This window comes from Sphaerodactylus townsendi, linkage group LG02, assembly GCF_021028975.2.
Source record: "Sphaerodactylus townsendi isolate TG3544 linkage group LG02, MPM_Stown_v2.3, whole genome shotgun sequence".
Taxonomy (NCBI): domain Eukaryota; kingdom Metazoa; phylum Chordata; class Lepidosauria; order Squamata; family Sphaerodactylidae; genus Sphaerodactylus; species Sphaerodactylus townsendi.
The window spans coordinates 164,183,830-164,198,180 of record NC_059426.1 but is presented as its reverse complement, the minus strand read 5'-3'; the positions used below and the strand labels follow the sequence as shown (position 1 = coordinate 164,198,180).

At 44.8% G+C, this 14,351-nt stretch overlaps 1 protein-coding gene across 2 annotated transcripts in view; it reads left to right on the top strand.

Moving 5' to 3' along the window:
* Positions 1-665: 665 nt before the first annotated feature.
* Positions 666-14,351, top strand: part of PPP1R13B (protein phosphatase 1 regulatory subunit 13B) — a 99,520-nt gene continuing 85,834 nt past the window's right edge. The window contains exon 1 of one of the 2 annotated variants that reach the window (XM_048485579.1): positions 666-979. In XM_048485579.1, coding sequence (XP_048341536.1) covers positions 971-979 — 9 coding nt within the window. In that variant the 5' untranslated portion in view covers positions 666-970. Of the gene's footprint in view, positions 980-1,206; positions 1,302-14,351 lie in introns of those variants that run through there. The other variant, XM_048485580.1, reaches the window with a different exon arrangement.

Sequence of the window (14,351 nt, the reverse complement as noted above, 5' to 3'; positions counted from 1 at the left end):
TGATTGTGAGACAACGGTAAGGGGACACATCATAATCAGGGCATGGGCATAATATCCAATGCATTATTATTAAAATTTGATCAAATAATTATTATGGTGAGATGATGGTAAGGGGAGACATCATTATCCACATGTGAACAATAATAATGGAAGAAGGGGAAATGAAATTGTTACATGATTCTCATTGTGGGAGAGGGGAAAATACACACACACACACGTGTGTGTATATATATATGTATGTTTGTCTGTGTATATATGTATATGTATGTATGTATATATGAGTACACGTGTCTATATATACATGTCTCTCTACATGTGTGTACATACACATATATGTGTATGGGTGTATCTGTGTGTTTATGTATGTATGTATGTGTATATACATATATGTGTATGTGCATATGAATAAATATATATATAATTGTTACACGATCATAATAAACAAAACCAAGATTCGGATCATCCGGAAACGCGGTGATTCATCCATGCGGGCGGGAGGCACGAGCCGCCTCCCCGCCCCCTTAAAAACCCCGCGGTGTGTCTCCATGTGTACACGCGTCACGTGGTCTCCGAACGCCGGGCGCGCGCCCGGCTCGACTCCCCCGCCCCCTTCTTCATTCCGACAGGCTCGGGCGGCTTCCTCCCCCTTGCCCTCCTCGGCCAATGGCGAGGCGCCGCCGTTAACCCTTCGCGGGGCGGAGCCGTGCGGAAAACTCTGAGGCGAAGAAGGGGGTTAGCGGAGGCGGGACAACGGCTGGTCTGTCGCCGCCGCCGCTCAGAGAGGCGGCTGAGAGAAGATTAAGCGGGGGGGGGGGGGGCGACGTTGGGCAGCCGCCCCGCCCCTATCTGCGGCTCCCGTCAGCAGGGAGGAGCGGTCAGGCCTTCTCCGGCGACCGTGCGTGTGCACGCGCATGCGCGTCCCCCCACCTTCCCTCACAGCGGCGGCCTGGCTTGAGCGGCAGCCCCGGAGATGATGCCGGTGAGTGGGCTTGAAGCGGAGGGGGGGCGGTGAAGGTGCGACCGGGGGGTGGGTGGGTTGAAACCCCCTCCCTCGTTACTGTCACGGCTGGCGAGGAAAAGGCGAAGGATCCCTCTTGCCTCTGGAGCAGGTCCCGATCCTGTGAGGAACACGCACATTCGGGGCGGGGGGCTTTGCTTGCTTATAGGTGGGGGGGGGGGGAATCCCGTCAAGTCCCCTCCGCCTCTTTCCCCACGCCACGCTTGCTAGATATGACAGGGCCAGGTTGCAGAGGCTGACGAGGGAAAGCCGCCTCTTGCTCCCACCTCCTTTTGGCATGCAGGTGAGTTTTTGTGTCCCACCCCCACCCCCCCGCCCCGGGGATGGCGATCCATGACACGTGTGTCAAAGATGACACGCCACAACGTGTGAGGGTGACACGCCACAACGTTTGGGAGGGTGACACGCCAGGGTTCACCAACAACCACTATTCTCCCAGTCCCCCCCCCCTTTTGCAATTATTTGACATTTCTTTACATAATACATAGCACCACACGTAATTGGACTGTATTTTTTAAAAATAAATGAATGTTCAAAAAAGTGTTTTCTCTTTGGGGGCGGGGGGCAGCAGAGTCAAGTCAGGCATTTGCCCAATTTTTGGCACGCCGAAAGGTTCGCCATCGCTGACTGAAGGGGAGGAACTGAGCAGCTGTTGTTGGGGGGACAACCCCTCCTCCCCACTAATCTGTGATTATTATTGGATTTTTTTTTAAAATGTGGTTGTTGTTGAAAGGCTGTTTCATTATTGCCCTTGTCGTTGAAGGAATATTTGTTTTACTGTTGTTGTTTTTTTTGTAAGGCTGTTGTTGTGGCATAGGCGAGGAGGAAACGGGGAGGTGTGTATGCTTTGGCGGCCCTTCATCAGGGCATAGTCATGTGTGTGTCTGTGTCTGAGTATGCACCGAGGAGGCAGCCGAAATGCGTGATGAAAGGCCACAGACCGACCGGCTAAGGCTGCAATCCTGTGCATACCTTCCCATGAGTAAGCCCCATTGAATCTCGTCCAACTTGAATCCTGAGGCTTGCTGCCCCTTTCTCCAGAAATGTATGACTGTTCCCAGAATAAAAATGCCGCTTTGCTTTAAGTTTTATTCAATTGGAAGAATATTCATTGACAGGCGATGGTTTCTGTGGCGGCATGCTGGTCTGTATTACTTGGTGTGGATTTTCTTCTAATGCAGGGGTGGGGGGGAGGTGGTAGAATGTGCTGCTTCGTAGTTTCATGTGGAAAGCCGGCTCTTGCATTAGTTGGGATTATTCATTGGTTGGCTCTGAAGGTTTTCTTGAACACGCCCCCCCCCCCATTTTGTATTAGTATATGAGGATGTGGGGGGGGGGCATTTTCCTCCTAAAAATGAAAGAGGGGAAGGGGAGGTTCCATGCAGTACTTTCCCCTATAGGAAAGCCTTAGAATGCTTGAACAGAGGAGGTGATTTTAAAAAAATCAAATGAGTAGACCATAGTCTGGAATTTATTTTATGGTTTCGTGGAAGCAATATGGATGAGATCTCGCTGTGTGTAGTGTAAAACAAGAGTTTTAGGAAGCAGGTTTTGCAGCAACGCAAAGTAACTCTATTATATTAAATTAAGAGCTACGGGGCAAACGTTCTAAACATGACTGCCCATTAGAATTGCCAAAAATACAGACATAAAAATGGATATGTAAAACGGTTATGATGTAGGTCTCTGAAATGCAAAGCATTTACATGTAGGTCGTCTTACAGACTGTAACTGCAGTCCATTAAATACTTCTCCCAAGTACCTCCATTAAACTTTAGTTCTAATAGGAATTTTCTGAAGCTGTGAACATTGGACCTACCATCATTGAATCTATGCCTCTATGAGAGTTGTTGCTGTCAAGGCCAATGGCTGTAAATTGAAGATGATTACATTTGTTGTTAAGAGGTAACTGTAAAACAAGTGCAGGCAGTTTTTGTAGAGTGCAATCTGAATTATGTCTTACATCTTCCAAACACTGTTCTATGAACTGTATTCATAACTATAGCTGTGATTCAAGATCCCTTCCTCCATTACTTTAGTCAATTTTCTTAATGTTGTTATTTGCTTTGGAAAATACTGATTATTAATATCTGTTTTCAACTGCTTTTATTCTTGTTAAATTAAAATCTTATTCTTGTTCATTAAATTATTAAATTAAAATTTGCTCTTTCTTGTAGCCATGTGAGATCACAGTTACAAACACTATTCTTAATGTTGCTTAGTTTAGTAACAGTTCATTTGTTTTAAAAAACCCCCCTGCAACTATGTATTTAATCTGGATTTGAGGTTATGTTTTGTTTAATAAAAAGACGGGGTTTCTTTTCCTTGCAGAACATGCAATACTTGTGGTAAAGCAATATTCTTTATTCTGTCATAATGCAGAAAACCATGCATAGAAAGCTTGAAACAGTTACTATGAATCTTAATTCTGACCTTCAGCATTATGATACTCCATTTTTGAGCTTCAGCATGAATGGCACATGTACAGAATTATGGCCAGTTGCTTGGTGGCCTACTACTGTGGATGAGGAACCTGATGCAACCGGAATTACTTTTCCTTTGACCACAGTAGTTTTGTGTCTATGGCAACAGCCCACAAACCACATAAAATGATTTAATTTCACTGAAGTCGCGGTGGCAATGTTTCATTAAGCGCTTATGGTTTATATTCTGTAGTAAAAAAGACCTGGATCACCAGGTATCACTTTAGTTTATCCAGGTAGCATGGTGTAGTGGTGGACTTGAAGAGAGCCAGCGTCAGTGGTGGGATTCAGCAGGTTCGCACCACTTCGGCAGAACTGGTTGTTAAAATGGTGCTTGTAAACAACCAGTTGTTAAATTATTTGAATCCCACCACTGGAACTGGTTGTTACATTATTTGAATCCCACCACTGGCCAGCGTGGTGTAGTGGTTAAGAGCAGGTGGATTCTAATCTGGAGGACCGGGTTAGATTCCCCACTCCTCCACCTGAGCAGCAGAGACTTATCTGGTGAACCAGATGTGTTCATGCACTCCTACATTCCTGCTGGGTGACCTTGGGCTAATCACAGTTCTCTCTGAACTCTCTCAGCCCCACCTATCTCACGTGTCTGTTGTGGGGAGAGGAAGGGAAAGGAGCGTGTATGCCACCTTGAGTTTCCTTACAGGAGAGAAAGGTGGGATATAAATCCAAACTCTTCTTTAATCTGGAGAACCAGGTTTGATTCCACACTCTTCCACATGAAGCCTTGTGCGAGTCACATCTCACTGAGAACTCTTTTAGCCCAGGCAGAGGCAGGCAATGGCAAACCACATCTGAATGTTTCTTGCCTTGAAAACCCTATGAGATTGCCATAAGTCAGCTGTGACTTGAAGGGACAAGGAGGGAAACAGGAATATTGAAAGAATATTCTATATAGCACTATTCTGCTTTGAAGTCTACATTCTCATTTCAACATGCTGCTTTATTACCAGCAGTTCTGATAGTTGTATCTCTTGTCAGTCCATCGCCTGCTCTGTTCTTCAGGGTAGAGGATTAGTAGAGGGGAGGCACCAGAGGGGTGTATGTTAACATCACAGCTTTTAAAGGAATGAAGAGCCTTAACAGAGGCTGAGATGGGAGTTCACAGCAAATAGGAGTGAAATTCAAGGGAATGAGAAAAAACCAAATCTGTTGCAGTTTTACCCCACGTAGGATTCTTCCTATTGGGAAGAGCAGGTTGGATGGGAGCTAACTGATTTTCCTTCCACCACCAGTTGGATGAACAGCTGCTGGTGGCATGGGATTTTCAAATCTCCTTCAATTTAGTGCTACCCCCCTTCCTTATCTGATGTTAGTAAGATTGAGGAAGCCAGCGCTACAGGGAAAGAAGGTCTGGATGCTTTTGTTCTTTATGTTTTCATTCTGAAGTCAGTCTGGACTGGAGTTGTATTCAGCAAAGCCTGATGGTTTCAGAACAAAACAGAATCTTATATTACCGAAACCATGAGCTGTACAAGTCAGTTTTGTGGGAAAATCTTTTGGAGAGAAAAAAATACTTGTAAGCCTTATCCATAAATCTATGTGGCAAAATTGGCAGGTGGTAATTTGACACCGTGCTGGATAAGAGAGCCTCCCTCTGGTCCAGACACCGCAGTCTCTTAAGAGAGAGAACCAGATTAGCCAGTGCCCTAGTGAGACCTTGAATTACCTATTTATTTTCCCCATTTAAGAAAATTAGTGTCATTAATTACAGAAAAACAAGGCAGTGCATTGAGTGCAACATTGACATGGAGAAAAACCTGAACGCTACTGTTCACTGGGCCTTCCCAGGTTTTCTGCACTGTTCAGGCCCTGCTATTCCACAAACCTGACCCATTATAATAATTGGCATTTCCTAATGTAGAAAACTAGTTTTCCTTGTTTGCATCTTTCTATTTCTTCTGCCACACTGATGGAAACTGAATAGTAGTCAGAGGTCTTGTCCAATTTAATATGCAGAATATCAGTGTCATAACCAAGTGGTATCCACAGTAAGGTAGACACTGAATGCTGAAACACAGGCTCCCTCTTTTCGATTTTCTTGTAAAATATATGGTAGCCATGTTTAGATATTTGAAGGGATGTCATGTTGGTGAGGGAGCAAGCTTGTGTTCTGCTGCTCTAGAGACTAGGACCAGGAATAATGGATTCAAGGTGAAGGAAAAAGGATCCCACCTAAACATCAGGAAAAATTTCCCGACAGTAAGGGCTGATGAACAGTGAAATGACTACCTCGGAGTGTGGTGGAGTCTCCTTCTTTGGATGGCCATCTGTCAGGAGTGCTTTAATTATGTGTTCCCTCATCGCAGGGGGTTGGACTGGATGGCTCTTGTGGTCTCTTCCAGCCAGAGGCGTACCAGGGGTAAATGGCACCCGGAGACAAATTGTCTCCGGACGCCCCCCCAGGCAACGCCCCTCACTGCTGCCGGATGCCCTCGACCCTGCCCATGTCGCCATTAACATGGGCAAGGTCTAGGGTGCCTGACTCCCTCCCCACACTTCCCGCTGGGCTCCCAGCCAGCAGTCCCTTCTGACCTGCTTTTATAAGCACTGAGGCCTAAGGTGTGGCTTGGGGAACAGGAAGGGGTGGGACTTTCTGCTCCCCAAGGCCCACCCCCAGCCTCAGTGCTTATAAAAGCAAGTCTCTGAGGCCGGGGATTGCAGTCTCTTCTGATCTGCCCAGAGGGAGATCAGAAGGGACTGCTGGCTGGCAGCCCAGCCGGCAGGGGGGAGGGAATCAGGCAACCTAGATCTTGCCCATGTCCATGGTGACATGGGTGGGGTTGAGTTCGCTCGGAGGCAGCAGGAAGTCCAGGTTGAGGGCGTGTGAAAACCACGAGGCAGCAGGACTTCCTGGTCATGTGGGGGGCCGATTTTGTGATGCCCCCCACGTGACCAGAAGAGTGGCGCCCGGGGACAAGGGGTACCCCTTGTTCCCTAGGTATATATACCACTGTTTCCAACTCTGTGATTCTATTATTCTACCTGGCATTATGTTTTGGGAATCCAGTTAGAAAAATGAGCTTAACTTCAGCACTTTTTTAAAAAATAGAAAGCAAAAACAGTGCTGTTTTGGTATATTTACAACAGCATCCTTGCTCAATCTTGGTAAATAATGGTGTTGGGCAGTGGTGGGATCCAAAAATTTTAATAACAGGTTCTGATGGTGGTGGGATTCAAACTGTGGCGTAGCGCCAATGGGGCTGGGCGGGGCACAACCGGGGCAGAGGTGGGCATTCCGGGGGCGGGGCATTCCTGGGCAGGGCTGTGGCAAGAACGCAGGGCGCACGTGCCCCAGGTGCAGTTCCCTTTTACTTGGCTATTACTGTAGCCATTTTTGTTAAGAGCAAAAGCTATTGGCTGCAGAAAAGAGACAAGTTAGTAATTGTCTGCCAATTCCCATCTCGCTCTGAAATGAAGGTAAGTGTGTGGGGGTGGGCGCCGTGGGGTGGGGGGTAGGGGTGGGTACCATGGGGGGGGCCGCAGGGGGCCCTGGGGAGCGACTTTGCATTTCCCACTTGACGAGATTTGTTGTACGCAGGGACAGAGATTACCCCCTTGTCCCTAGTGGAGTTAATCATTAACAACCGGTTCTCCGAACTGAGAAAATTTTAATAACCGGTTCTACCGAATAGGTGCGAATAGGCTGCATCCCACCTCTGGTGTTGGGTATTATGATCCTTTCAGTTTTGGAGGCAAGAAAGATAATAGTTTTCAAACTTAAGTCCTATGCAGAAGTCAATGGACACAACAGGGATCACATACAGAATTATGAAATCCATTGGAAGTTGGCTGTGAAAAAGCCCAAGAAAATATTGTTTGGTGAAGAAAGCAAATTAATTTGTTGCAGGAGAACAATGGATATACTTAAATAGTATTGAAATGTTTCTTCAAAATTATTCTCAGGATGTAGTTTAGCAAGGGATCAGTTGGTGCAGCAAGTGTTCTCCACTGGAGTTTTCTTTTAAAAGGAGAACGGAAATATCGTGGTTCTGTCAGTAATAAATTTCCTTTGGTTCAGATATTTGGACCTCTGCTATGTATTGGGCTGTATCCCCGTCCCACTCTGGACTAAGGAAATGCTGATTCAGCAGCTGTAATAAATTGTGCAAGTTTGAATATATTTGATAAATCTATTGTGTATGTTCATTGGCCTTTCAGAGTTTTTTTCTTTTGCCATTCATAGTGGTAGATGACAAAGGGGAAAAGTGGAGCGGTATTTGTAAAAATCAAATGCATAAAATGAGTCAGAAAAGAATATCTGTCATAGAGAGACAAGTGGGTGGCATTGTGAGTGTAGGATTCCTGATCTCTCATGTGTGTAAAGTGCCCTCAAGGCACAGCTGACATATGGTGGCCCCGGCAAGGGGCTTTCAAGGCAAGTGAGAAACAGAGGTGGCTTGCCATTGCCTTCCTCTGCAGAATCTTGGTTGGTTATCTCTCTTCCAAGTACTGACCCTTCTGAGATTTGACAAGGTTGGGCTATACCATGCCACCTTTCCTCCCCCTAAGCCCGTGGTGGTGAACCTTTGGCACTCCAGATGTTATGGACTACAATTCCCATCAGCCCCTGCCAGCATGGCTAATGGCCATGCTGGCAGGGGCTGATGGGAATTGCAGTCCATAACATCTGGAGTGCCAAAGGTTCGCAACCACTGCCCTAAGCTCTTAAGCATGGGAAAACCATTGGGAAGAGGTCATAGAATCATGAACTACTTCCTCCCAGTCCGTGTCCTCTGACTTTTTCCCACCATTCTCTTACCAGTTTAATGAGGATCGTTTCACAACTCTATTGTGGACCTTGGATAATACTGAGATATACCTAACTATGTCATCTATATGGTAACTAAGGTTGCTGGCAACATGGAGGAAAAAAATAACCTGTTCCTTTAATAGGTAAAAATGGTCAGGTGAGATGGTGTATAGCAGCTCATTAAGTTTTTATTAAAGGAACAGGATGCTCTTTCTCCATGCTGTTGGCAACCCTAATAGTCACAGTGTATTTCCTGCCTTGGAATATTAGTGGAGTTATAGTGGGGATTGTGTGGTGATGAAGTGGTTGCAAGGGAAAAAGTCGAGAGGCAGTCACCTGCTTCTCCACATGAAGCTCAGTGACCTTGGCCTAGTCAGAGTTAAGCTCACAAGGAGGAGGGCAATGGCAAACCCCCTTGGAAGGCCTCTTGCCTTGAAAACCCTACAGGGGTCACTATAAGTCGACTCAGACTTGACAGCACCTTCCACTTTGACGGGTGACTATCCCAGATGATGAGTCTGAAAGAGTTGCTGTCCTGTAAAACTATTTCATTTCAGGAAGGTTATTTGTTTTCCATGGCCTTCGAAGTAATGGTCATTATAAAAATGATTCTTCTTGTAGGTCTGCATGGGAGGAGCCATGATCAGGTTCAAATATGAGAATGCTAATGAGCAACTTTTTATGGCCATGCTACCGAGGCAAACTCACTGTTGCTACGAAGTTTTTTGACACTTCCCTTTCTTTCTGGCCTCATGATCCACATTAGGGCCTCAGCCCACCATTTAAGAACCACTGCCAGAGTAGCTAGAAACCAAAAACACTGCATGAGTCTTCTCAGAGATTGGAAGACGGAGCCAGAGTACCTCAGGCGTCTCATACTTGCCCAAACACTTCGAAGTAAAATGATGAGAATTGACTGCCTGTAGATACAGTCTTAGTTCAAGGCTCGTAGGGGGCAAGAGATCTGTTAAAATAAGCAGAGGCTCCATTGTGTCCATGGCGCTTTTTAATTAGTGCCTTCTGGCATTGCATTAATGAACAAGGGTGAGCATCAGCATATTGTTTTCCAGCTTGCCGAAAATTGGGTGGGACTGGTTGTGGAGGAGATGGTACCTTTCGTAGTCTGCAGTGTAACTTGTCTGATGCTGCCAGTTATCTGCTTGTTGGGATTCCTGGCTGAACACTCAACCTGGGCTGCTTGGCTTGTTTGTACCTTCAGTAACAATTTGATGTGCAGAAATCAGCAGGTGAAGTTTTTCACAGGATGAAAATACATCGTCAGCTCCTATTGGCCGCATGTCAAGTCGTCGCTAAAGGCAACTGCTACAGCGACTAGTTGAAAAATTTGGCAGTCATATTTGCATTCAGGTTTGGAGGGTAAACCTTTTTATACAACTGATTGAAAAATGACTGCCGATACTTCAAGATTGCGTGTATGATCCTTGTAGGAAGCAACACAGACCTCAGAAAGGACTGCAGTATGACAAGATTAGATGTGTGATGTAGAAAATAGCGTCATTAATGATAGTTGTAATTAATAATGCCTACATCTCTCTGCTGCAGGAGACAGAGTCTGCATGTAATTAAAATGAGGAAGTTTTATGTCACCATTGGCTTTGTCAGGGATGTTGAGGAATCCTTGAACTGATATCCTGGGGTACTAGATAGGAATGGGCTCTTCGAAGCTGAGTCATTCACAGCTTAGTTTTATAGCTGAGGCAGTTGGTGGGGTTACAGCTGACAAGTAGGGGCAAAACTATATAATTGCATAGGCAAAGGCCCAGGTCTAACCTAGAAGCATTTGTAGCTAATGTATAAACCAGAAGTGATGTAGTCAGACCCCCCCCCCCCCCACCAGTTCGGCTCAGGCACATGGCAGCTGCTGGGAACTAAATTTCCAAGTGTCTTGGAGGGAGCAGTTTGGATGAGGGCTGAGGCAGAGGGGGAAAGGGGCCCTTAGCCTTTCATTTGTTCCTTTTTTCCCAACCCAGTACAGCCCAAGGGTGATGGTGGAATTATTTTGGCCCACTGAGGAGTTGCATGTGCTCTGATTACTGGTTATCAGGCCCCATTCTAACCAGGCAAGTACTTCCTCCCCTCCAGGCTGGAAAACGTCAACCCAACTTGAATCATGCTGGAGCCTGAAGTAGAGAGTATTGCCCCTTTGACCTTCTGCACAACTTCCTAAGAATTGTAAGAGGCATCAGCAAGTAAACCAGAGGGGTTCTGGCTCCTTGTAATACCCCTCCCCTATCCGATTATAATTATTCTTTTCTTCAAGGACATTATACTGGGGAGTTCCCATGCCCCAACAGTTACCCTGAGATAAGAGCCATTTGTTTTGATTCACTTCATAACTTGCTTAAAGTGGCAAAGAGTAAGGTATAGCGAGAGAGTGTTTCATTTCTGATTAACTGACACCAGGTATTCAAAGGGGAATAGATTTCACAATGACTTGGGACTCAGAGAAGTGAACAAAGATGTATGCTAAAAATGCCATACACCTTCTGTCTTCGTAGATAGGGTGTTTTGATTCACCGTAACAGCTCTGAATTAAGTCATTGCAGTAGCACTGAGGATCCCTTTTAGAGTTGACAAGTGCTTCCTGTGGTTGATTTTAGCATAAGTAATTTTAAACAGAAAAAAATAAAGTACTTATTTAATTCCAAGTGATAGTGCAACAGATATTTTTTATGCTTGCACAGGAAGAGTGCTAAGGAAAACTCAGGATTTATACATTACGTGTTGACGTTTTACGTTAATTGTATAAAAATGAGTTTGAATTGTTGCACTATTAGGGGACATCTTATGCTTAAAACATACTTCTCTGTGGTTACAATTCTGTGGATTGTTGCAAAAATGAGTATGATAATTAGCATTTGGCATGGAAACCAATAACATTTTTCATCAACTGTGACTTGCTTTCATGCTGTGTTGAATGTACTAATGTAAGTGTCTTGAACTGTTGTTTAAATAGACCATGAAATCCATCTTCACATGTATCTCTGAATGTGTCAGCACATTTGTAGTGTCATCTGTTTATCTGCTCTTACATTTTTATGAAGAGTTTTGAAGTAAGTACAATTTGATGTTCCTTGATGCAGCAAGGAATTGCTCCCAAGAAGCTAAAATGACTGAACAGAAGCTACCATACAAGAACACAGGACTCACTGGAAAAGATAATAACGCTAGGAAAAGTTGCAGGCAGCAGGCAAAGCGGAAGACCAACAGGAGGTGGACTGAATCAATAAAGGAAGCAATGGCCTTCAGATTGCAAGACCTGAGCAAGGCTGTTAATGATAGGGTGTTTTGAAGGTCGTTACTTCACAGGGTTGTCATAAATCGGAAGTGATTTGGCAGCACACAACATGCACAACAGAAAAGTAACTTGCATTCTTTGTGCTAATGGTAACAGATGAGGTGGACTGAATATCAAGCAGTTTTTTTATTTTCCTAGCACGTACTGGATATGATCCAACTCTAGTCACGCATAAATAAGCTGCTAGCATGCGACTAGCTGAGCAGGAATGTGGATGTGGCATGACAATCCCATTCAGTACAGTACAACATGGATTAACTGCCTCCGCTCCTGTGCATCAGGAAAAGCACACCGCTCATTTATTGGCTAAAGTCTCTCTATCCCACTTTGCCAACTCCGTTCAAGGCAACTCATAACAAGAACTAGAATAAAAGAAAAGCAACAAGTGAAATACTGACGGCAGGAGAAAAAATGTCAGCAGGCTCAGCAACGACAAGCAAAACCAGAAAGAGCACAAGTATAAAGCCAAAACAATAACAAGAGTAATAAGCCAAGATCAGGAGGCAGCATCGAATAGGTAAAGTTAGTCCTCGTTACTGACCCATGGGGTGATGTCACATTGTGACATTTACTAGGCAGACTGTATTTATGGAGTGGCTTGCCATTGACTTCCCCAGTCATGTAGCAAGCCAGGTACTCATTTTACCTACCTTGAAAAGATGGAGGGCTGATCTAAGCTGAAACTGACTTCTGTCAGGATCGAACTCAGGTCGTGAACAGAACTTTGCAATTCTACAGCTTACTGCTCTGCGCCGCACGGCTCAGTTCCTGTAACAAATGCCATCCAGTGTAACATCAGGCCAACCCAAACAAGAATGCTCCTATTTTTATATCATTAACGTAGGTCTGTTTCTGATTTAGATCTGTACTCATTGCAAACCTAATGGACAAGGAGTACTTCAAAATATATTTCTGAAGTATTAGATTGTTACAAACTTCCTTGGAGCTCCTTAAGGCTCTGTAATGCAAAATGGGAAACGGTAAGCCTTCGAACAGGAGCTATCTCTTTATTTAGTCACATTTTTGTCCTGCCTTATCTGGAAAGGCTTTTATATGATGTTAACCTCAGTACACTGGTACTATGTACATACTCAGTGGGTTGGGTCCCACCTATCTGCATGGCTGCCTGCACCCATATGAACCTGCCAGAGCACTGAGGTTGAGAAAGGGTGCTCTCCTGCTGGTCCTTTCCCCTGCCAAGGTGCAGGGAAGTAGGGGGAAGGGAGCACGCAGGAGAGTTTTCTTCCCAAACTCTGGAATGGGTTCCCTGTGGAAATTCTCCAGGCGCCAGTCCTTTATGGGCAAAGACCTTCCTATTCACCCAGGCCTCTGGCCTTTGACCCCCTTGATGCCCCTTCTGGAGGATGCTGGTCTGGGGTGGGAGAGGATATGTGGGTGGGTAATAATATGCTTTTTGTGGCTGTGTTACATGAGGATTTTTTTTTTGTTTCGAATTTTGTAAGCTGCCCTGAGACCTCCATATGCGAGGGGTTTAAATCCCAATAAATAGATAATAACATATTAATATTAGCCCAGATATTTAGAAATATGTTGTTGGCCCATGGGGTCTTTCAGGGAGGACAAGAATGACTGCATGTAGGCATTTATGTGTCTTTCACAACTTCATTTTGTTGGGTAGCCTGCCTTCCTCATCCCTGGTGTTGTAGTATCCAATCCTGGAAGGGCTCTGCCTTCTTGAACAACTGACATTAGGCCTCATACCATGAGAATATTTGGATCCAGAGTTGTGTCTGGCATTGGTCCTAGCAACCTAGGGCACCATATTGTAGAGCTATCAGTGGTTTGCTTTTTGTAGGGTTCTAGAATGGCCATCCAAGAGCTTGGAGGTAATTGCTTAATACAGTTGTACCTAATCAATAATGTTCTCACTCTGGAATCTAGTTCTACATATCATGACACTGTACCTTTATCAGTCCAGTAAATACATAAATCAGGAGACAAGCAATCAATCCAGTGTGTTCCTGTTCACACAGTTCTGGTTCTTACCTTTTAAGAACTTAAACAGATTGGTGCTAGGGTATTTAAATCAGGGGCGTCCAACCCCAGTGCTCCAGATGTTTGTGGACTATGATTCCTGGCTGGTGGGAATAACACTCCACAAACATCTGGAGCATCAGGGTTGGACGCTCCTGATTTAAAGGACCACTTTTTCCCATACTGTCCCAGGCCCTACTCTCTCTATTTCTGTCTCCAGAGGTAAGATAAGTGGCAACCAGAAACAGCCTCCCCTCCCACCCCAGCCAGTAGTGAGCTCATTGCTGGAGGGCCTTTTCCTTTGATGTTCGTCTGGCACCTCCCTTACTGTCCTTTGGATGCATGGTCCAAACACTTTTCTCTACCCGGGCTTTTAAACAAAGTACTCCATCTTTTTAAAGTAGTCTTTAACTGCTGCTTTCCTTTTTAAAACTGCTCCTTGAGGAATGTTTTATGGATATCGGCTGAGGATGCTGTGTTTATGGCCAGCGTTAATACTGATAATTGTCTGCTTTTTATGTTTCCGTTATTTATTTTTACCACCAGAGTGGCAGTTTATGCCTTTTCTTGAATGAAGTGATGCATATCTCGTTAACTGATTCTGAATCGTAGAAGTTAGAGAATTAAAAATAAGACCGAAAGACAATGTTTGCATTCCTTTTAAAACATTAGAGTCTTGAAATCTTGCAGGTTAACAATGAAAAGTTGTGGTTGGGTATCAAAGGTTCTCTGTGGATGGTTCACTTTTAATCATTCTGTTTGTCT